Source organism: Octodon degus, unplaced genomic scaffold, assembly GCF_000260255.1.
Source record: "Octodon degus isolate 3935 unplaced genomic scaffold, OctDeg1.0 scaffold00007, whole genome shotgun sequence".
NCBI classification, from domain to species: Eukaryota; Metazoa; Chordata; class Mammalia; order Rodentia; family Octodontidae; genus Octodon; species Octodon degus.
In genome coordinates this window covers 9,629,613-9,651,855 of record NW_004524583.1, presented here as the reverse complement: position 1 = coordinate 9,651,855, position 22,243 = coordinate 9,629,613, and the positions used below count along the sequence as shown (strand labels likewise).

The 22,243-nt window shown below is 55.0% G+C and overlaps 1 protein-coding gene across 4 annotated transcripts in view; it reads left to right on the top strand.

Moving 5' to 3' along the window:
• Tmem63c (transmembrane protein 63C) overlaps positions 1 to 22,243 on the top strand; it is a 65,398-nt gene that overhangs the window by 31,267 nt on the left and 11,888 nt on the right. For 2 of the 4 annotated variants that reach the window (XM_023702231.1, XM_004624727.3), the window contains exons 3-19: positions 1,617 to 1,675; positions 3,796 to 3,958; positions 4,475 to 4,554; positions 4,927 to 5,008; positions 7,058 to 7,095; positions 8,482 to 8,624; positions 10,569 to 10,617; positions 12,613 to 12,721; positions 14,653 to 14,726; positions 15,383 to 15,463; positions 15,567 to 15,690; positions 16,328 to 16,461; positions 17,797 to 17,919; positions 18,382 to 18,535; positions 19,645 to 19,751; positions 20,726 to 20,812; positions 21,323 to 21,388. In XM_023702231.1, the coding sequence (XP_023557999.1) occupies positions 3,809 to 3,958; positions 4,475 to 4,554; positions 4,927 to 5,008; positions 7,058 to 7,095; positions 8,482 to 8,624; positions 10,569 to 10,617; positions 12,613 to 12,721; positions 14,653 to 14,726; positions 15,383 to 15,463; positions 15,567 to 15,690; positions 16,328 to 16,461; positions 17,797 to 17,919; positions 18,382 to 18,535; positions 19,645 to 19,751; positions 20,726 to 20,812; positions 21,323 to 21,388 (1,601 nt within the window). In that variant the 5' untranslated portion in view covers positions 1,617 to 1,675; positions 3,796 to 3,808. Of the gene's footprint in view, positions 1 to 1,616; positions 1,676 to 3,795; positions 3,959 to 4,474; positions 4,555 to 4,926; positions 5,009 to 7,057; positions 7,096 to 8,481; positions 8,625 to 10,568; positions 10,618 to 12,612; positions 12,722 to 14,652; positions 14,727 to 15,382; positions 15,464 to 15,566; positions 15,691 to 16,327; positions 16,462 to 17,796; positions 17,920 to 18,381; positions 18,536 to 19,644; positions 19,752 to 20,725; positions 20,813 to 21,322; positions 21,389 to 22,243 lie in introns of those variants that run through there. The other 2 variants (XM_023702241.1, XM_023702248.1) reach the window with 2 other exon arrangements.

Below are 22,243 nucleotides of genomic sequence, written 5' to 3'. Positions count from 1 at the left end.
AACCAACTGGCATGGCTACCATGCCCCACCCTCCTTGGCCCCAAGTGAGACTGACACTTGTTTCTGTTTCTTTTCTTTTTTCTTTTTTTTTCTTTTTTGCAGAACCAGGGATTGAACTCAGGCCCTTGTGCTTACCAAGGAAGCGCTTATTCCACTGAGCCATCTTCCTGGCCCCTGTTTGTTTCTTATGTACAGAAAAAACAGAAGCAGTGACTGCCCGGTGGCTGCAGTCTGAGAGACAGAGGACAGTCCTTCCCACCCCCACTTCTCTCCTCTTGCCTGCCCAGAATATCAAAGGAAGGCACCTGGGGAGGTCCAGTCTGGGCCCCTTCCCAGTTCACAGGGGAGCTGATGGCGACTGGTCGCACCGCTTGGGTACTTGCGGAGCACTGTGCAGAGGGAGGGTGTGAGTGATCGGACTCATTTTCACAACAGCACCATTAGCCAGGGCTGCTACTGTTCCCCACTTCCCAGGGGTGAGCCTTAGGTTCAGAGAGGTGAAGCCACTGCCCATGGCCACAGAGCTAGCCAAGGTGGGTCTGACATGAGACAGCTCAGTTCTCCTTGTCTTCTACCCCGACAGCCTCCTTGTCTTCTGCTGTGAAACACATGCCCACAGAGACACATTTCCTGGCTTCCGCTGCTCTGGGCCAGGGTGGCACCCCTGCAATAGCTTCTTGTAGCCCCTTTAAGTTTCAAACTTCATCTTTTCTAGCCCCCATGACTGTGTGTCCAGAGAGTCAATTTCTGTGCTTTCTGCCTCCCTCCTTCACACTGAGAGCCAGCTACAGACCCCCACCTTGTAATCCAGCTACTTGGGAGGCTGAGGCAGAAAGATTATTAGTTCTAGTTGGGTTGGGGATGTAACTCACTGGTAGAGCCCTTGCCTAGTGTGTGTGAGGCACTAGGTTCCATCCCCAGAGCCCTCCCCCGCACCTAACCAGAACTAGCTCTCCATTCAGAAGGCAGGTCTCAAGGTGCAGATTGAAAAGCTGACTGCTGCTCTGAGTTTCCATGGCAACAGCCTCCCTCATTACTGTCTGCCTGTTGCCTGAGACTGCTGGGGAGGGCGGTGAGGTGGAGAGGGTGAGGTACTCTCTGTCCTGCAGGCCAGCAGTCAGGTTAAACAGAAACCCTGCACCCCGCCAACCTGGATAGAATACCAGGCATCATGGTAGCCCGGGCCACTAGCACCCCTTTCCCCAAACCCCAAAGCTGTGAGCTCACTGTGGAGAGTTCCTGCCGGCCAGGTGGGTGGGTGGAGGGGCCAGCGATTCATGCTGCCCTCCGGGTACGACCCAGATGCTGTGCTCAGTCTGGGTCTTTGTCCATAGGGTTCCCTCCGCCCACCCTCGCCCTTGCACGGTGCTCACCCCCGTGCCTTCACATCCCAGCTTTGGGGCGCGCCATCAAAATTCAGAATGTGTGCTCCTCAGAAGGCACCATTAAGAAAAAGAAAAGGCAAGCAGCGTACTAGAGAAACTGCAGCACACACACGATAAAGGGTGTGCACCTGAACCTAAACTGAGGCCTTTAGAAGCTCTGATGAGGCTTCCAAACAGGGTGTCGGGGGCCCCTAAGCCTGTAATGTCTCCACTGTCTTTGTTCCTTCACAGCCCTGTAGCTGGCTGGAGCCTCCAAGCCTGATTAGGTCTTCCCTGGAAATCTGATTCAGGTAAGAAGTCTCAGGCTCATAAGAAGACCCGCGGCTCCTCCCCACACCTTCCATCACCACCTGCTGTGGCGCGGGCTCCCCCTCGTGGGCACCAGCAGAACTGTAACTTCCGGCCGTCGCTGACCTCAGCGGCGTGCTCCGCCCAAGCTGCAAAGAGCCACCGTTGCCATCGCTGTCCTGTGAGGCGCCGGCTGGCAGGCTTCCTGATCAGATGCGCAATGTTCAGTCACACACGCTAGTGAGTTAGCTCATCAGCGAGCTAGGGTAGAGATAGTGAAACCCCGGGCAGCCTCGGCAGAACAAGAGGGAGGCAAAAAGCAGGGCGACCTAAAAAGGTAGGCACGAGACTCCCTGTTCCTGTTAGATGCTCATCTCATGAGAGGGATGCGAGAAGTTCTCATGTTACTCCTTTTCTGGGACCAGTCTCTATACCCTTTGTCGCTATTTTGTGGGTGATCCAAAGGGAGCCCACCTCTTCCCCATTCTCGAACCCTTTTGTCTTCATGCTCTTCTCCATTCTCACTGCCCAACCCTCCCTAACTGGGGAGAGCAATTGTGCTGCATCCCCAGGGACCCCACACCCCTTTCTCCGCGTACCAGTGTTCTGTGCTGCTTCCTGTGGTCCAGGCGTTGTTCTGTGTGATCAAGTCTTAACTCCTACGCAGCCCTGGGAAGAGGGAATGGGTGGCTGTCACCACCCGCTTTTGATCGAGTAGAGTGAGTTATGGAGACCTTAAATACCTGGCTCAATGTCACCTGGCCAGTGAGTTCGAGCTGGGATCCATCACTCACAGCCCATAATGCACAGAAGCGCCAGCTCTTGAGCCTGCGTCTTCTGCCTGGGAGCTGGAATGGGAGACTCCTTGGACTTAACCTGGAGACTGTCTCCCCAACACCCTGGTCTCAGGGGTGCAGAGATCTTTCTTGCTCCTCTATGCAACTTCCAGGCTCTTCTCCCAGTCCAACCCCAGGCTTAGACCAGGGGGTGTCAACCTAGATAGTCTCCCTGCTCAGCGTCTCCTCAGTGAGGCTGCTGCCGAGCACCATCTTAACAGGTCTGACCTCACCTCCCTGTGTGTTGCTGCCCGCTGCGGGCCCACGTGGAAGGGCTCACCGGTGTGTCACCAGCCAGTGCTCACCATAAGCCTGAATGGGTGAATGAGCCCACTTCTCTTGAGTGGGAGTGAAGAGACCAGGGGAATTCGAGGTCTGGGGCTAAGTTAAAAGTTCCTGGGAGTTCACTGCAACCTTGTAGGTCCGTTCAAGTAGCTACCAGTTGCCTCCTGTTTTCACCCACTTTTTTTTTTTCCTTTTTCTTCTTCTTTTTGGCTAGCTCAGCCCTCCCTGAGGGCAGGGCTGGAGTGGCATGTGGTGCTGGGGATTGAGCTGAGATCCCCTGCGCCTGCCTAAGCTTGGCTAAGCAGGCGCTTTACACCACTGAGCTATCTTTCCAGCCCCACCGTTTTCACCCACTCTTATCCGTGCCTGAAAAGCTCTGATCTGAGTTGCCCCAAGACGCCCAGCCTGGAGGAATGGGCTCAGGTCCCAGGACAGGGCTGGTCTGCCTGGCTGCAGGGCAAGATAAGACAGGGCCGTTTACTGAGTCACGGCTCAGTGGCAGGTACTCTGCTGCCTCTTCAGGGACTCTAGCTTTCCCCGGAAATAGGATCAGAGAACTGAAGAATCGTTTGCATGGAGATTGTGTGAACAGAGTGGTTCAGCCTTCCAACCTGAACTGTTCCATCTCGGCGTGTGATCCCTCTTTGTGAGATCTTTTCATTTATGCACAAGAAAAATTCCACAGGAGAGCAATAGGAAGGCCCATTTGGATATGCATTTGGCAACTCTTTTTAAAAGGGATAAAATGGTATAAAATAAGATTTCTACCGGGGAATCTGAGCTGCTGTCACAGTCCTGGGACTAAGGCAGCTGCCGTCTCACAGTGCCATCCTATGGGCACCTCCTGCCTTCCAAAGACAGTTCCGAGGGCAGCTCTTATCCCCAGGTCTGGTGTGCTCAGGCCCAGCCTGGTACTCATCCTGAGGTGCCCCGGTGGCCTTCTGTGTTCTGCAGGGTGAGGAGTGGTCCTCACTTTGACCTGGAGACCCCTCTGCCCATAGGGAGGCCCTCAGGATGTCTGCCTCACCGGGGGGCCAGAGCCCGGATTCGAAGGTACTCAACATGACAGTGGACGAGTGCTTCCAGAATCGGAACACCGTCCTCCAGGGACAGCCCTTCGGGGGCATCCCCACCGTGCTGTTTCTCAACATCGTCTTGTGGGTGGTGAGTGCTGCGTGCATTGGGGACACATGGCGAGGTCTTAGCCAGGGTGGGCTACTGAGCTGTTACAAGAGATATGCTGGGGGCTGCGGCTGTCCTGATGGGCGCTGGCCACAGTGATGCAAACGCCCTGAATGCCAGCCCTGCCTGGGATGGCCCAGGTGGGTGGCCCTGGGGTGGAAGGTGCTGGAGGAGCAGGCAGAATCCTTGAGGTTCTCATCCACAGACTGGCCTGGACATCCACCTGGCCAGGACCCTTGGGGCCCCTTTACTTTCCCCTTGTGGTACTTCCCAGAGGCCTTCTCATCACTAAACAACACTCAGCCAACTGAGTACCTGCTCCGTGCCAGGAGGTTGCTGGGGCTGGGAATGCAGTCAAAGGGGTACACCTTCCCAGCAGCCCTTACTGTGTGGTGGGGTGCACCTGGGAACTTCCTGGGGTCTCATGGGAAGGCAGGGGTGACCCAGGAGAAAGCATCAGTGAACTCTGTGATCCATGTTGCTTTTTCTGGCTCGTAGGTTGTCCTTTTGGTTTACTCCTTCCTCCGGAAAGCCGCCTGGGACTATGGGCGCCTGGCCCTGCTGATGCACAATGACAGGTGAGGGGGGCAGGGTCAGGTGGTGAGCTGTGACCAGGATGTGGCTGTGCCCGTGCCCAAGCTGCAGCAAGAGTGTGTTCCACTGATGCCCCTGCTCTTCCTGCCCTGTAGGAAGGACACTTGGAAGGCAGCCATCTCTGGGCACAAGACCACATTTTTCTTGGGCCTCAGAGACTGGCCTCCAAGGATGCATTGAGCACTAGGCAGCAGAGGCGCTGCCGTCTGCACCATAGGCTGCATGTCCAGCAAAGGAGCTGAGGCTGTGGGCTGTAGCCGCCCCCAGTCCTCGGCCCCCCGGGGGGGGGGAGCGGCAGAGGCATCTGAAGCCCTCTCTCTCCTTTTCTGTCCCCTGCCACCCTTCCTGGCTGGCAGCCTGACCTCACTGATCTATGGGGAGCAGAGTGAGAAGTCGTCTCCCTCGGAGATTTCCCTGGAGATGGAACGCAGGGACAAGGTGAGTGCTGGCAGTGGCTGGGACCTTGGGGTACCTTGGTCCTGGACCGGCAGTCATGGTGGGCACAGGACAGAACAGGGTCTAGGCAGAGGCTTGGAGTCAGCTCAGCTCTGCCACTTCAGCACTGGGGCTAGAGACCTGCTGTGTTGCAGTCCTGGGACCCAGAGACAAGCAGCAAGCACAGTGGACCAGTCTTGCCTTGTGGGATGACCGGACAGAGCCATTTAGGATGGCGATGAGTGTGATGGAAAACAAATAGGACAAGGAGGGCTGTTGGCAGCATGCTGTGTTGCAGGTGGTGATTGGGGTGGCCTTAGACAGCAGATGACATTTGAGTGGGGACTGGAATGCAGTGGCAGGAAGGGAGGAGGACTCTGGTTGTGGCGCCCACACCACCTCACCCCTCCCAGCTGGCCTGACAGTGGCCTGTGCTTTGCGGCCCCCTCTTCCTCCCCTCAATGTGAAGTGTTCACCTGTCTCGCTCTAGCAAAGCTCCATGGCCACCCGTGGTCTCTTGCCTCCAGATACATTGGGCTTTCTTCAGCCTCCTCTTGCCCATTTCTCGGAAATGTCTGACCACAGCTGCCCCACGGGTGCTCCTGGTTGCCTCATGGTGTTGGGCCCCAGGTTGTTTTCTTTGGTCTCAGTCTCCTTTACACACTCCGCCTCCACACACACAGTCCCCCAGCTGAGCCCAGGCGTCTCCCCTCCCACTGTCCACTGTCTGTCCTTGATTCATTGGCCACCACTACACCGCCACCTCTCCGTGTCCACCCCCGGCTAAGCCTGCGGCCTTCGTCAGTTTCTTGCTGTGGTGACCGAAGCAGCTCTCGTTCATCCCAGCAGCACCACACTCGCCCTATCCCATTCACTTTGCATCCAGAGCCATCCCGTGACTGAGGACACAGATGCCCCTGTGCAAACCTTCAGTGTCTCCCGAATGCCCTGAAACCAATTGCAGACACCATGCCACGGCCTGGCACTTTGCTCTATTGTCCTCTGTCCAGTCTGCTTCACTCAACTCCTACATCCCCAACCACACTGGTCACCTTCGAAATCCTCAGCAGTGCCACCTGCTTCCCACTGTAGACCCTTTCCCAAGCTCCCCCCCTCTCTGCTCACCATGGTCCCCTCTGTCGCCCCCATGATTGGTTCAGATTTCAGCCAGGCACTGGTTCCCTGGGAGACTTGGCAACTGGCCAGAAAAATTCCTTTTCTTGAACCCCTTGATCCTGGCCCATCCTAACCCCTCATCTGCAAATCAGTCTGTGTCTGCCCCCCACCCCCAGGCCCCCCTGTGGGTGGCAGAGCCTGAAGCGCTCATCGCCCTGTCCCAGTCCCTAGTCCAGGCTGTTGCAGTTAGCCTCTGCTCCACATTTGTAGCAGCAGATTAGTAGACAGAACCACATTCCTTCCATTGTCACCTCTGCTGGCCAGGCTCTTCCCTGCTCTGCCTCAGGCAAGTTACTGGGTTGGCTGGGAGCCCAGTGAGGGGACAGGGTGATGCCTCCAGGTGAAAACTGGGCTAACTTTTAGGCACAAGCTGTGGTCTGTCTTCCTTTCTCTCCAGTGGCAAAAATATTATTTTATTTTTAAAAGTCTGAGAAGAGAGATGCTGGTATAGTACAAAGGATCAAAATCCAGCTAGGAAAGGAGGCACAGGGAGGTGGCCTGGGGGTACTCAGTGGGGCCTGGGTCTGAGCAAGTGGCCTGAGCGAGTCAGCACAGGGGTGTCATTCCTTACCCTCAGCTGGTGAGGACAGGGCGTGGAGGGGTGAGAGGGGCCCAGGAGTTGAGCACCATCACCCGGTCTCCTGAGCAGAGCTGGCTCCTGGGAACCTCTGGCCCTTTCCTTCCTTCAGGTCAGGGAGGAGAGGTGAGCAGGGCATGTGTGGCTGCCTTCCAAACCCCACTCCCTTCTGAGGAGATGTCTCCCTCAGCACAGCCCCTGATGCCACACGGAGCCTCAGGCCCCTCCTAGATGCTGCCGCAGGTCCCGACAGCTGGGTGGGGCGGCCGGGGGCCTCTCACACTCTCCTCTCTCCACAGGGCTTCTGTTCTTGGCTGTTCAACAGCTTAACCATGAAGTAAGTGCCTGTGTTCTCTGAGCCTGTGACGGTGTGGCCGTGGGGGTGGAGTCAGTGGTGAGAAGTATCAGCCTGGAGCCCTGTACCATCCACCTCCGGCCTCACCTGTGCTGACAGGGCTTCCCCGAGGCCCAGCTGGAGAATGGGAACTGGACATAGGCCCAGGCCCCCCTTCCGTGGGGAAGAAGCTCTGTAACAGCCGAACCATTGCGCCCCTGCTTATAAACTCGAGTCTGTGAACTGCCCACCGGGAAAGAGCCTCTCCTGCATGCTCTTTGCTTGTTTGTATGCTGTGGGCATCATCAGCACGTTTGTCAAGAGGAGCAAACATGGGACAGAAGGGCGGGCTTCCTCTCTGCACAAAGAATGGTCTCTGCCCACCTCACCTTCAGGTTTCCTAAAGTGTGAAATTCCACTCAGCAAGGATGAGGGCCCCCGCACACCTGCCTCCTGTGCCCCCAACACCGGGAGGTGATCTGGCTGGGCATTAGCAGAAGACTCAGCCTTTGCTGCCTGGACACGCGTGCCTATTCCCTCACAAGTGCATGCATGCGCACATGTGCGCACACTCACCCTGATGCGCTCAGAGACCCGCATGATCCTGGGTCCTCATCTGCCCTGCCCTGCCATCCTTCAAACCCCTCTTGCTTGGAGACAGCTGCTTTAGGGTCTGGCCTCACTGCTTCTTGGAGGCCACATGCCCTGGGGGCCTATTATTTCACTTCCTGAAGAAGCAAAGGCCAATAAGGCTCTATGTAGCATTTATAATGAGGAGTTATAATTTGCTATACAAAGAGCACCAGGAAAAGAACAAATTCCAACTGGAACTTTCAGGAAAAATGTAGTATTGAGCTGAGCTATAAAGGATGGGAGGAGTTGTGACAGGACTGACGTGAGGTCATCCCGGAAGTCAAAGGTTTGGGGGAGAAGTGAGCAAGAAATATCCTAGTCATTTTCATTTAAAGGATTAAAATGAACAACTCTTGAAGTTGCACCTCCTTATCAGAGAGCTGTGCCCAGTGCCCACACCCTAGGAGGTCCTCAGAGTATTTATTAGCAGAGGTAAAGGAAGGGTGACCGAGGCCCAATTTTGAAAATGCATCCGCTTCCCATGTGTGCCTGGAGAGTGCAGCCTCTCTTTTCCATGCATCTGGGAAGCTTGTTGGCAGGCACTTCAGGGGCCTTGAGAGGAAGGGCCGTGTTTCAGAGAGAGAGAGAGAGAAAGAGGAAAGAAGAGGAAGGAGGGAGGGAGAAGAGAGGGAGGGAGCAAGAGGAAAGAGAGAGCCAGGAAGCCTCAGGGGTGGGCACATCTTCTTCCCCTCCTCCACCCCCACCCCGCTGTGCCTTGCTGGCTCCTGAGGACTGCCTTGTTTGTGTCTCTTTCAGGGACCAGGAGCTGATCAACAAGTGTGGCGATGACGCGCGCATCTACATTGCCTTTCAGTACCACTTCATCGTCTACGTTCTCATCCTCTGCATCCCTTCCCTGGGCATCATTTTGCCCATCAACTACACTGGGACTGTCCTGGGTAGGCAGACACTACTAGCAGATCCAAGGGGTAGCCTAATAGGTGGGACAGCACCTGGGCCTGGGGCCAGGAAATCTGGATTTTAATCCCTCATCTGACCAGTAGCTCTTGAGTGTAGGCAATCCACCCCTCAGCCCCCTCACCTGGAGGCTGGAGAGGGCACCTGCTTTGTTTAACTAAGTTTGGCACATGGCAGCCTCATGGCATCCTTTCAGTCTAGAACTAAGTTGGTTTTTTTTTTTTGTTTTTTTTTTTTTTCAGTTTTCTCCCAGAATCTTTAGGCAGCATGGTGGTCCCAGGCCATTAGCCTGTACCTTGTGGCATAGGTTAGGAAAGGCCTGTGTCTGCAGAGCTTGCCCCCCACACCTCCCTCGTGTGGGGTTGGCTGCCTCTAATATCCTTCCTGCAGGAGAAGGGGACAGAGCAGAGGGAGACGAGTGCATGGCCCCACCCAGGCTATAGCAGCTGCTGGGCCACAAAGCTCCCGTAGCTGGCAGCAGCAGGGAGAGAAGCAGTGGTGGCCAGGGTTCTGCCACCCACCGTGGGGCACACCTGCCGCTGCGCCCCTTACTGTTGTACTCGACCAGTGAATTAACAAGGTGCCACTGGAACACCAAACCCTCAAGCACGCAGAAGCAGCTGAGTGGGAAAGAGTGAGGAGAGTGCCTCTGTAGACTAAGCCTACTCTTGTCCCCACTCTGCGCCTGGCCAGGTGTTTGTGGGGCCCTTTCAGGACACGTGGCTCACTGCAGAGGTCTCCAAACTGCACTCCTCCCTCAACCCACCCAATGGTCATAGCGCTGCATTCACAGAGTTGGTCTTCTAGGACTGTACCCCATTCCCTGTGATGGGGTGCATCCTCTCTACTAAATAGCATTGTGAGTGAGGGCCTAGCTTTGCAGTTGGAAAAACCTTGGTTGCACAATTTTTTGTTTGCTTTTGTTTTGAGGGGTTTTTGTTGTTGTTTTTTGAGACAGGGGCCCACTGTAGAGCTCAGGCTGCCCTGGACTCTGTAGCCCAGGCTCACCTCGAACTTGTGGCGATCATCCTGCTTCAGCCTCTCGAGTGCTGGGATTACAGGCGTGTGCCACCATATCCGCCAATTTTCCCCACACCCTCTCCCTAGAAAATATCTTTGCCCAAACCAAGAAATTAATTAACTACATTGGGCGAGTCAGCCTCTTCAACCCTTGATTTCCTTGCTGTCTTGCGCACCAGGAGAGAACGACAGTGCCTCATGTGGTGCCTGACACAGTATGAGCTCAGAGATCATCGGCAGCATTCCACCAAGAGTTACAGGGCAGACAGGCCACAGGAGGGCTGAACAGCCAGACGGCCCCATGCCTGCACTACCCAGGTGGCAGCTGTCTAGATTCCTCAGGTTCCTGCCTGCTCTTCCCCAGCCTCATATGGACCTCTCTGACTTCAGGGTGGTATATGGTCAGGGCCGCCCAATTCCAGCACCACGGTTAATAACTTTCGACTCCTGTCTTTTCAGATTCTCACCCCAAGAGCTAGTATGTGAACCATGATGGTAGGGTGCAGGCTCTTTAGACACACCCCGCGAAACCTGGAGGGGTCGGAACTGTCGGACCTCACAGGAAATATTCAGCCCGAACAGGCCACTCTGCTTGAATGAGGCAGTGTCCCATGTGTTGGAGTTCTGGGCTCTCTCTGTGGTGCTTGCCGGTGCCGCTAGTCTCTGCCCTGGGGACACCCTGTGAACGTGTGATCTCGCTTTACACCCGTGAACCCCAGTCAACAGCACAGGGACCATGATGTTGTTGGAGTCTGGGGGCAGGTTCTAGGGAGCCAGGAGGAAGAGCAGGTCATAGCAAGCATCTGAAGACTCTGGACAGCCACTCACTCAGGAGCCTACAGTTCTGCCCCGCCCCCGCCGGCAACTGAGGAGCCTCTCAGAGTCACCTCTTCCTTCTCTTGCAGACAGGAGCAGCCACTTTGGCCGGACCACCATCGTCAACGTGTCTACAGAGTAGGTACCTGGCCTTCTTACCTCCCGTCCTGCTGGCTGGACGTTGATAGGAAAAAGGGGTCCAGTGTGTCCACCCATGACCTGGGCTTCAGTGCCAACAGCAGGGCTGGGCTGAGAATCCGGGTCCTGAGCACTTGCTAGAGATTGCTGTGTTTTTGGTGGAAAGCACTCTCAGTGCCTTTGTAGCCCCATATGTGGGGCCACCCAGGTTGGCCACTCCTGAGGACTGGAGAAATGGTCCAGTTCCTTACCATGTTGAGCTCCCAAGAGCTGGAGACCCCATACCAAGGAGAGCTTCAGGGAATTGTCTCCCAGGCCAGCAAGGGCTCACTTCAGGCCTTGTGTCATTGAATGATTTGACCTTCCAGTCCCTTCTACCCCACCACTCTTATTCCTACAGCAGAGAGTTCAAGAGGAATTGCATGGTGGGTTTACGTCCTGCCTTTGCCAGCTGCTGGCACTGGCCCTGGGGCAACACACCTGCCTCTCTGGGCCTCGGTCTGCATGCACAGAGGGGAGGTGCCATGGGACGTGTCTCTGTGCCCATCCCACTCCCAGCACAGTAGCCGGGTTTGTGGATTTCTATGGCAACCAACGTGACTGGTGGTGGGCCAGCCTACCCTGAGTCAAATAGCCCTGCTGTCCACACTGGAGCCCACAAGAAGTCTTGCCCAGCCTTGGTGTCTGCTGACAAAGCTGCAGAGGCAGTTCCTGCAGGTGTGGGCAAGGTTTGCAGGCTCCTCCCTGCCACCCTTCCCCCTGCCAGCAAGCTGCCTAGCCCCCCCTCCAGATCACAAGATGGGTGTGGCTTCCTCTCCCTTGTCTTTTTGAGCTCTTTCCCCAGTTCTGTCATGCTGAGCAGAGCCACTGGTCTCTTCTCTAAGTTAGTCATTCTGAGTGGCTGACACCTTCCCCACAAGCGAATTCTGAAAGAGTTGTAAAGAGCATCATGTGCATGATGGGCCAAGGGCAGGGAGTTCCCCAGCGACCATGGACCCTGTCCTCTGCGGAGACAGAGCTACCAGGCTAGGTGGGGTGAAGCTCGTCAAGGCCAGGCACTGGGGCAGGCAGTGGGAGCCACTGGGAGCAAAGAAGACCTTTCCTCCATGTGTCACATGACAAGGTGGACCCCACTTCCTGACAGTCGCTCTGGCAAGAGGCCCTGGGACAGCATCCCTTCCCTGGGCTGCCAGCAGGCATAGAAACTTAGCCCAGGTGCTTCCTGGCCCCCTGCCATGCCTGCATGGTACCTTGTCCTCCTCACTGGGCCTTCTGGGCAATTATGGGGTGGAGTAGCTAAGCACCTCAGCATCTCTGGATCCCCCTTCTATCACAGTCACACCTACGGATGACCTAGGGCAGGTCACCTGCCACTCTGGCCCTCATTGCCTTATGGGTAAATTGAAGATCATCACAACTACCCTATAGGGCTCTGGAAATCTAATGAAAGAAAGACCTAAAGAACTGAGTCCTGGCCAAGTGGGGAGGTGCAGTGTCATCCTAGCACTCTGAGAGGCTGAAGCAGGAAAACTGCAAATTTGAACCTAGCCCAACTTAGCAACTTAGTGAAACCTTGTCTCTAAATTAATTAATTAATTAATGGGACTGAGTACAAAAGGCCTCGGGTTCAGTCCTCAGTACAAAAAAAAAAAGAAAGAGAGGGTGGGGAGAGAAGAAAGGAAAGAAAGCATTCATTCATTCATTCATTCATTCATTCATTCATGCAAACAGAAAGAATTTAGTTCCAGCCTGGATCTGGTTGTAGTAAGCAGGCAGTCCTGTCAGCGGACGGTAGGGGCCAGGCCTGCTGAACACCACTACCGCCCCCTTCAGGATGCCAGAGAGCTGGGTCTCTAAGGGTGGTTTGGGAATGCTGTGGTGGTAGAGAAGTTCGAGGACACCACCTGGGCGCAGGGTCTCCAGGGGGTCCCGGGTCTGCCAGGTGGCCTCTGGAGGCCCGCCTGAGCACTGCCAGCCTCCGCTCCTCTCTGGCAGGAGCAAGCTCCTGTGGGTGCACAGTCTCTTCGCGTTCCTGTACTTCCTCACCAACTTCATCCTCATGGCCCATCACTGCTTGGGGTTTGTGCCCAGAAAGAGCCAAAAGGTGAGTGTGTGAAGAGCCCCCACCCCAGCGGGCCATTGTCCTGCCTCCAAGAAGTACAGGCTCCGCACCCCAGCATGGCCACCTGCATGGTCACCTGCTCACACCCCTGCCTTCTGCCTGCCCCCCAGTTGTTGTACCCCTGAAGCTTTTTCACACTAGTTAGTGACTAGCTGCTGCCAGCTGCTTCTTGTCCTCCCTGCAGTCTCTCTTCTTTGTCCTGCCTGGGCGCATCTCTACCCTGTGGACCTGGGGGAGCCCTTATCTTCCTCCCAAGCAGACTATGAGGCTGGGGCTTCAGTGGCACCCGTATATTTGGAAGGAATCTCAGGCAAGGACAGTGGGGAGTGGGGATATGGAGGAAAGAGTGCAACTGGTACAACAGGGTACACTGTGGGGCAGCCGAGCAGGTTGGCAGCCCTGGGGCTCCAGGAACTGGTGTAGACCATGCACCCTAGAACACTCCCAGGCTGGAGGTAAGCTGCTGGGGATATTTTCCCCAAACTTCCTGTCCATTGGTTGAGAGCTGTGTTTTGGGACTTTGACTCTCTCCTTCTTGCGCTGGATATAAGCTGAGCACAGTCCCAAAGCCAGGACACTGCCCTTGCCTTCGAGGTATGTCACAGCTTGTGGTGTGCAGGAGTGAAGTCCAAGGGACCGTGGGTGGACAATGGCAATGCTACCTTCCCTGACTGGGGCTCTCTCAGTGCAGGGCGGGGGCCTCCCTGGGGCCGTGCTCTGCAGGAAGATAAACCATGCAAATGTTTGTCCATAGCTGCTTTCAGCCTGCCATGGCCTTACTGAGGTGGGGTCTGTGCTTTCGAGCTTACTCAAGGACTGAGTCTCTTTAACCCTCCCCAAAGTGCAAAGCCACACTCCTTGAAGTATGGAGGCTTGGGCAGTCTGGACTCAGCAACTTCAGCTTTTCTTATTGTCATCAAGTGCTGCTGCCAAGACCCTCATCTCTTGCAGCATGGCTTGCTAGACTTGGTAAACGTGGAGGTGTTAGCTCAGAAAGACATTTTCTACCCAGAGAATAAAAAAGGAACTTTGAGAGAGGATTTCTCAGTCTCTCTCCAGAGACTTACTGTGTTAGTTTTTCATTACTGTAATGGAATACCTGAGATAAACAACTTAAAAAGAGGAGACCTTGAAAGGTTTCCTATGACTCACAATTCAGGCCTGATGCCAGGCAACATCATGGCAGGGAAGGCTGCTCCCCTCATGGCAGCTGGGAAGCAAAGAGGAGGAGGAGAAGGGGCCAGGTTAACAGCGTCCCCTTTGAGACACACCTCCAGTGCCTGACACCTCCTATGAGGCCCACCTCCTAAAGGTTTCCAGTTTCAATTGTGAGTTCCCAGTAGAACCAAGCTAGAGTCATGCGCCTTTGGGAGATTTCCAGGTCTAAGCCTTAGTATCCCTTGTCTCAGCTGCCCTGTGTGGCCGATGTTAAGGATTTTCCTGACCATGTGGGGCTTTATGCTCAAAGAGCTGGGCTGGCAGGGGCACCTGAAGTCCCTGTGGGAGCTGCACTGGAGGAAGCGCTGTGAGCCGCTGCTCTCGGCCATGGCCTGTGGTCCACCTACTGGCCCTCCTCCTGGGAGGTGATAGCTCAGAAAGACATTTCCTACTCAGAGAATAATTAGTACTGCTCTTTGAAAGCCTCTGGCTTGCCCACCCTTGTCAGCCATCTTGTGTCAGGACCCAGCAGCTGGAACACAGAGAATAGGAAAGACACCATTTGCTGATCCCAGGGCTGCATGGCTCAGCTGGGACAAAGAAAGCCAAGGAGGCTGGCTTGGGGCTTACTCAGCAGGGAAGCCCCAGACATCAGGCAGAAGACCTGCTCCCCAGGGGTCTGGGCCACCAAGAAATGGTGGGGTTCCTGCCCAGACAAGCACAGCCTTCTTCCTCCGTCTCCCCACCCCACCTAGGTCACAAGGACACTAATGATCACCTATGTGCCCACAGACATCCAGGACCCGGAGATGATCATTAAGCATTTCCAGTAAGTGGTGTAGGCAGGCCGAGGTGTGCATCCCCTTGTCCTGACAACCACACTTGGCCCTCATGTGGGTTTGAATTGGCCCAGGGTGGTGGGGCTAGGGACACCCCTAGTGATGGCCCTCCCTGGACTGAACTCAGTGCTGGCTTTTCAGGATGGGGAGGGCTGCTGGAGCAGGGTTTTGGATACAGGGACTTTCTGTATAGCAAGGCTGTGAGGCTATACATTCTGGGCCCAGGCACCCCCACACCATGGCCAAGAGGCTGTTGAGGCCTCTTCAGTGACCTAAGGGTCCTGGCCTGAAGGATCCTGTCCACTGAGCTTAGTACTGCTCTTCGAGCAGCTCTTTCCTGGCCTCCCACTGCTCAGAACCTTTCCTGGGGTCTATTCTTTTTTTTTTTTTTTTGCGGAACTGGGGATTGAACTCAGGCCCTTGCGCTTGCCAGGGAAGTGCATATTCCACTGAGCCATCTCCCCGGCCCCTGGGGTCTATTCTTGGTCATCTAGGAAGGTTGAAGCAACTCATCACCAGGGTCCAAACCCGGAAGGTTGTTCAGCCTTTTGAGCAGGTTGCAAGGCTGTCCCGGGCAGCCACACCAGGAGCTCCAGGGACTGTCACCCCCCAGCCGCACCAGCTCAGTGTCTGTATCTGGCTGCAGGGAGGCCTACCCAGGCTGCATCGTGACCAGAGTCCACTTCTGCTATGATGTCAGGAACCTGATAGACTTGGACGATCAGAGGTGAGACCTCAGCATGGCCTGTCGGAATCTGGGATGGGGCTGCGAGGGGCAGGGGATGCTCTGTTGGGCCCTTATTGCTCCTCCCTCATTGCCTGGCTGACAGGCGCCATGCCATGCGGGGCCGGCTCTACTATACGGCCAAGGCCAAGAAGACTGGGAAGGTGATGATTAAGATCCACCCCTGCTCCCGCCTGTGCTTCTGCCAGTGCTGGACCTGTTTCAAGGAGGTAACCCGCAGAGGTGTGAGGGTGGCGGGGCAGGGTGCCCTGGGGCCCAGGGCCTATTCCTTCCCTGCTCCCCAGGGCTATATTCCAGTACCACCACCACCATCCCCGCTTGAGCGAGGCTCCTCCCTTCCTTTCCACTGAGCCCATCTCCCTGCTGAGCCTGTAGAGGAGTCTCTCTCGAGCCATCTCCAGAGACAGAAGGGCCAGAGGAAAAACACAGTTGGCTCCCTATGCTTCTCAGATGCCCAGAGACACAGGGCAGAATTCAGTGAAGGGAACACGTCCACCTTATCCCTCAACCCCTGGGATAGAAGGGGGCTCAGGACTTAGACTCCAGAGCAGGACTGGACTCCAGCCAGACCAGGAAAGGAATTGCTCCCTCTCCTGACAAAGCTCAACATTCGGTTGTCTCTGTGGGGTTTACTCAAGTCTGAAAATGCCCCCTTTCCCACCTTGCTGTGCCTCACTGCCCCCAGGCCTAAGGGCAAGGAACGAATGACAGCCAGCCTTTGGCTGCTGTAGCGGTGGCTTCAAGGCCAGCCCTCCCTTCCGTACTGCTCAGTGGACAGGGCCCCAAGTCCAGCAGGGCTTTCCTGGGACCCCGGCCTCTGGCTCCGAGAGCCGCCTCTTGCCCCAGGTAGATGCAGAGCAGTATTACGGTGAGCTGGAGGAGCAGCTGACTGACGAGTTCAATGCCGAGCTCAACCGAGTGCAGCTGAAGCGTCTGGACCTCATCTTTGTCACCTTCCAGGACTCCAGGATGGCGCAGCGGTGAGCACTGCACCAGGGGCTTGTGGCCCCCTCTTGGCCTCAAGGCCGGGCCTCTGCCTCTCTACCTCCATCCTCTCTGATCCCATTCCAGCCTAGGTGAGGAGATAGAGCCTTCTGCCCGCTGCCTGTTCTCAGCTTCTCCCTGTTCTATCTGGGCAGCGCCATCTTGCTTTCCAGAGCATGACCTTATCTGTTTTCTGAGCTGCTAGGGCTCAGCTTGGTGCCCCGAGCCCTCCCTCTCTATGTTCTTGCTTTGGTCCAGAGGTGGTCAGAGTAGCCTTTGACCTCTTGCCTTCTCTTCCAGGTCTTTCTAAGAATGATACTCATTTTCCCCTTGATCCAAACACAAGCAAGCCCTTCCCTTGCCACAAGTGAGAGGGTCAGGAGAGATAAGCTCCACCTATGCTTCCTTCTCTCCTGTTGTCGGCCTCACCTAATCCACAGCCCTACAACCCCTTCCTCTTCTGCCTCACTCTCTGGCAGCCTCATCTCAACAAAGAAGAGGTCCAATCTGAAATGGTCCGATCTGAAATGGTCCAGGAGGATCCTTAGGTCTGGACCAAATAGATGGGAGCTGTAGATTAGTTCCCAAAGGATTGTTGGGGCCTCCTGGCCTGGTGAGAGCCTAATAATGCATAGCACTGTGTCCTCACCCACCCACACTGTATAAGAGTAGTGGAACACCCTAGATTTTAGGGTGCACCATTTTACAAGTCCCTTCTATTCCCAAACATTTTATCTGTGCGGTATCATTACTGATATTTGCTCTGTTCACCTCCCGGAGGATTGACAAGGGATATACGTCATCTATCTCATGTGTGTGTTATGATGCAAAGCAATTCACCTACACATAATAATACTGTTCATTTCCTGAGATACTGCCATTTGATAGAGAAGACTTGAGACTTAATTATAGCAGAATATGAGTTAGACGGTCAAAGACAGGGCACCAGTACCAGCACCACCCTCTTCAGGGGCATCGCAAAGTACCTCAATTTAGGAATCTGCAAATGAGATTCTATTAATCACCAGTGAGCACAGTGTCAGACACGCAGGAAGAACTCAATAACTGGGAGCTATTGATAGTAAGGCAAGGCTAAATTAATACTTCCCATCAACCTCAAAGGAAGAGCACGTCCCTGCTGCCCTTGTGAGAGCAAGAAGGCAGGGGCTGAGAGCCACACGGCTGTCTCCTTTGTCTGGACAGACCAGCCACCCTCAAGTGTCCCTTCCCTCCAACTTTGGGGCTTCGGAGCTGTCCACAGTGGCCCTTCAAGGCCACTTTGTGATCCTTCAAGGCCTTTCCTCTGTCTCCTTCCCCTGTCCCATCCGCAGCGTCCAGGAGGATTACAAGTACGTCCATTGCGGCATGCCCCCGCAGCAGTCCTCAGTGACCACCGTTGTCAAATCCTACCACTGGAGGGTCGCTGAGGCCCCACACCCCAAAGACATTATTTGGTAAGCCTCTTCTGTCTCACCCTCTCCCCTGAGCTGTCATCTCCGGCTGAAGAAGACAGCAGGACAGGCTCCCTCTCTCCTACTTTATTGCCCCACAGGGAGGCCCAGTGTTACCCAAATTCAGTTCCCCCTGGGCTGTGCCTTGTACTTCCAGATTGTCACAGCCTCTAGAACTCCCAAGCTCACCCCACCTTGAGCGTGGAATGCAATGCTCCCAACCCTTGGGGGAAGTGTCTCTCCTGCAGAAAGAGCTCAGATCCATCTTTTGTTCATTTGTGAGATTCGTTCTAAGCCTTTACAAATGGGGTGACTAAGGGAAACGCCCATGGGTCATGGCACAAAAGTCTGGGTGCATTAGACCAGGGAAGCCGGGATCCACAGCTGGCGTACAGGAAGGAGCCCAAGGGCCCGCACTGAGGGCTGCCCCGAAGTCCTAAATGCACTTCCTGCATCCCTCCCCAGGAAACACCTATCCATCCGCCGCTTCAGTTGGTGGGCCCGCTTTATCTCGATCAACACCTTCCTCTTCTTCCTCTTCTTCTTTCTCACCACGCCTGCCATCATCATCAACACCATCGACATGTACAACGTCACCCGCCCCATCGAGAAGCTGCAGGTGCCTCCTCCACTCAGGCGGGGCTCGGGGCCCCGGGAGATCAAGGAAGAACACAGGCAGGGATGGGATGGGGAAGCCTGTGTACTGCTCGCCGGTGCAGTAGAGGCTCCTGTGCTCTGAGTGCGCTGAACGGGGGCCACTGCCCACCTTAGGGACAGGGACTGGAGAGGAAAGGGAACATGGAGGCAGGTCCCGGGCTGAGTTTGGGGGTGGGTGGTCCAGTCATGAGGGCTTAGCAGGCTCTATTAGATCAGGTCAGGCTGGGCCGGGGGAGGCCCAGAGGGCACAGCAGTACAAACAACTCTGTTCTCCCCAAGCTTTCTAGGGCTGACTATCCTGATATTGTTGAGGGCAAGGGAGAGTGAGGTCAGTCCTAGTGGAGCCCTTGGAGAGCAGGGACCTTTGGGTCTCTCTCTACCTCCCTCACCTCGAGATACCTGCCCTCTCAGCCTACAGGAGTAGGAGCCGTCCTGAGGGTAGAGGACACACCTCCAGATGGGGCACTTCCCCACGCCTGCCAGCTTCTAGTCCTGAAGCCTCCATGCGGTCCTGATGAGCTAGAAGGCTCCTCCTTCTGCATTGCCCATTTTCTGCCCAGCAGTGCACACACACACACACACACACACACACACACACACACACACTGAGCCAGGCCACTTCTTTTGCTCCTCTGTCCCCTTCCACAGTCGGCCCCAGGTCACAGCCTCAGTAGGGGCCACAGCCATCCCTGGGGATTCCTCTCTCCCCACCCTCGATGCCCCAGCCCCTCGTGCAGTCAGTGTTGTCTCCCTGAGCTGTGTGACATGAGAGTGACAGCAGCTGGCTCTGCTGCTATGAGTGAAGTCACCAGGGAAAGCTCAGGCTGCCTTTCCAGTGACCGAAGCAAAGGAAGTCTGGTCTCTTGGGGACCCCACCTGACCTTAGGGTGTCAGCCTTTTCCTCTCTCTAGCCAAGTGGACTCGGCCCAAAGGGACTCAGGAGCAGCAGGCCTGCTCTGTCTGAGCTGGAGGGGAGAGGCAGGAGTAGGGGAGAAGCCAGGGCGGGCTGCCAGAGGCAGGGGCCTCTTGCACTGATGTCTCTCTGGCACACCACCCCCTCTGCCCCTACAGAGCCCCATCGTGACCCAGTTCTTCCCCTCCCTGATGCTTTGGGCCTTCACAGTGATCTTGCCTCTGATAGTCTTCTTCTCTGCCTTCCTCGAGGCCCACTGGACCAGGTGAGCTGGGCCCCTCCTCTCCCAGCCCTGCTCCTGCCCCCAGCCCCGCTTCGCCTGTCCCCTACCTGCCTGCACTGGGGCCTCCATCTGGCCCAAGGATTAGAACGGCTGTGGGATTCTTTCGATACCTGAACCCATCCCACAAAGACAGCAGGTGTTTACTTTCAGAAAGAAGTGCTGGGTCATTTTCAGGACTCTAGCCTTGCAGATACTGATCAGGGCTTTCATCTACAGGGAGTGGGACCAAGAGCAGGCCCCTCTTGGGCTGTGCCTCCAGCCCCCAGCTCTCTGCGGCTAGCCTGGAGCCGTAGGCATGGGCTAGGCAGGGCCAGGCGTTCCAGGCAGAGAGCGCAGAATAAAGGACTTGCTCACAGAGGGTCACGTAAGCAGCTATGGCCCTAGCATGGGAGCTGTGAACTCAAACTGATTGTCGGCACATTTAGCCTACCCAGTGCCAGCATTGCAGACAATGAGATTTTTCCTTCTATATCTCTAATGCTACTGTGGTGGCAGCTAAGAGGGCAGAAGTATTTTCCCTATCCCAAGCAAGGGCACTGCTTTCCTGAGCAGGCTGCATGGGTCTCAAAAGTCATTTCCTGCACTCAAAGTCCCTACCATTCTAGCAGGCAATAAGCCACAAGGACTGTAGTGTCAGACAGCCTTACTGGCCTTGCCCCTGGCCAAGAGCAAGGATGGTATTGAGTACTGAGATTCTTGAGGGATTCGTATATCACTGGTACTGTCTCTTTGATAGATCAGTATCCAACATATGACACACGTGTGCCTTCCTCCCTTTCCGGTGCCCAGGCAGCGATCACTGTTGGTGATGCTGTTCTCTCTTGCTGCTCCCAGGGGCAGCACCACTTGAGGCGCCCAGCTGAGAGGGCCATGGTGCACCCGAGCCACTTTCCCGCCCAGCTTGCTTCCCACCCCACCTCACACCCTGCTGACCTCCCCTCTCCATTTCCTTCCAGATCCAGTCAGAACCTGATCATAGTGCACAAGTGCTATATCTTCCTCGTGTTCATGGTGGTCATTCTGCCCTCCATGGGCCTGACCAGGTACCTCGCTCCTACTCATTCTAGGCATCTCTCGGTCAGGCTTGCCCTAGAGTTGAAACATCCTCTTTCAGAGTGCATAGGCCTTCCTGGGGTTGCTGAAAATGCATTCTTCACATGACAGTCTGCGCCTGTTGTGGCATAGCTTGAGGCAGCTAGGGGCAGACTGTATCGGCCGTGAACTCTGCCCTAGCTGGCCGACAGTCTAAGGGGCGCGAATGCAGCTGAGAATCAGTAGAAAGTCAGAAGAGGGATATAGCCCTGCTAGAGAGGTGGCTGATAAGGGTTTGCTGAGGAAGGCAGCCTTCTGTCAGAAGGCTAAAGGTCAGGTGCAGAAGTAGCCAGGAGGAAGAAAGAGGGGGGCCATGTGCGTGGGCCAGCGGGAAGCACGCGAGGGCCTTCCAGATCTGAGCTGAAGAGGACTGAAGTGGGGAGCCAGGCAAAGTGGAATCACGCCCTGGGCCTGGGCTCACGTTTCACAGACTGAAGGGCTGGCCTTGTTCTTGCTTCTAGTTTGGACGTCTTCTTACGCTGGCTCTTTGACATCTACTATCTAGAGCATGCGACCATCCGGTTCCAGTGAGTACTCCCACTTGTGTGCCAGGGCTTCTGGGCGTCCACGCTGGGGTGGGTTTGCGTCCCCTTCCCCAGTGTTGGCCCCTTCCCCAAGGCCAACACTGCGCCGCTCACAGAGGTGTCAACAGTTGTACCTGAGCGCGCTCATTACTCTGGCTTGGGTCACCTTTGGCAACCTGGTGAGGCGCAGGGGCTCCCTGGAATGACGCTTGTGAGGTTGCAGCACCACGGGCCCTCATTATCTCAGTGATAACATTTGTGCAACTGTGTGTGGTACAATATAAAAACCAGGAAACTGTCATTAGTACAATCTAGAGAGCTTATTCAGAGTTGCCCAGTTTTACATGGAGTCAGAACACAGTATGTAAGTGCACAGCATACAGGGCCTGCCAAGAAAACCAACTATGCTGAAACATAGTTATCAAAATATTTTTACAATAAAAAGTTGTGAGACAGTATTAACGTGTCAGTAACAAAGCCATTTTAAATACAGGCAAATTAGTTACATTTTATTGTTTTAAAGACATCAGTGTGAAAGCTGACTTTACTAGAATAAGACATTAAATTGTGGAGGGAAGAGAATGTTTGAAAATGCAATGTGTGGATTATGTTTAACGTCAAGGTAATTCTGATTTTTTTTTCTTTCTATGGTGACAAGTGTTAAAAATCTCAGTTTTCAAAGATAGGTTGTAAATGGCAAGATGTGTCTATTATTATAATAAGATATTTTTTCCTCCTGAAATGAACAGGTTCATTTTTGGCTAGACAGGTAGCTTCAATACTGTTCATACTTGAGACAGGAAAGATTTGTGAGCTTGGGGCCAGGGAGATGGCTCAGTGGAATAAGCACTTCCCTGG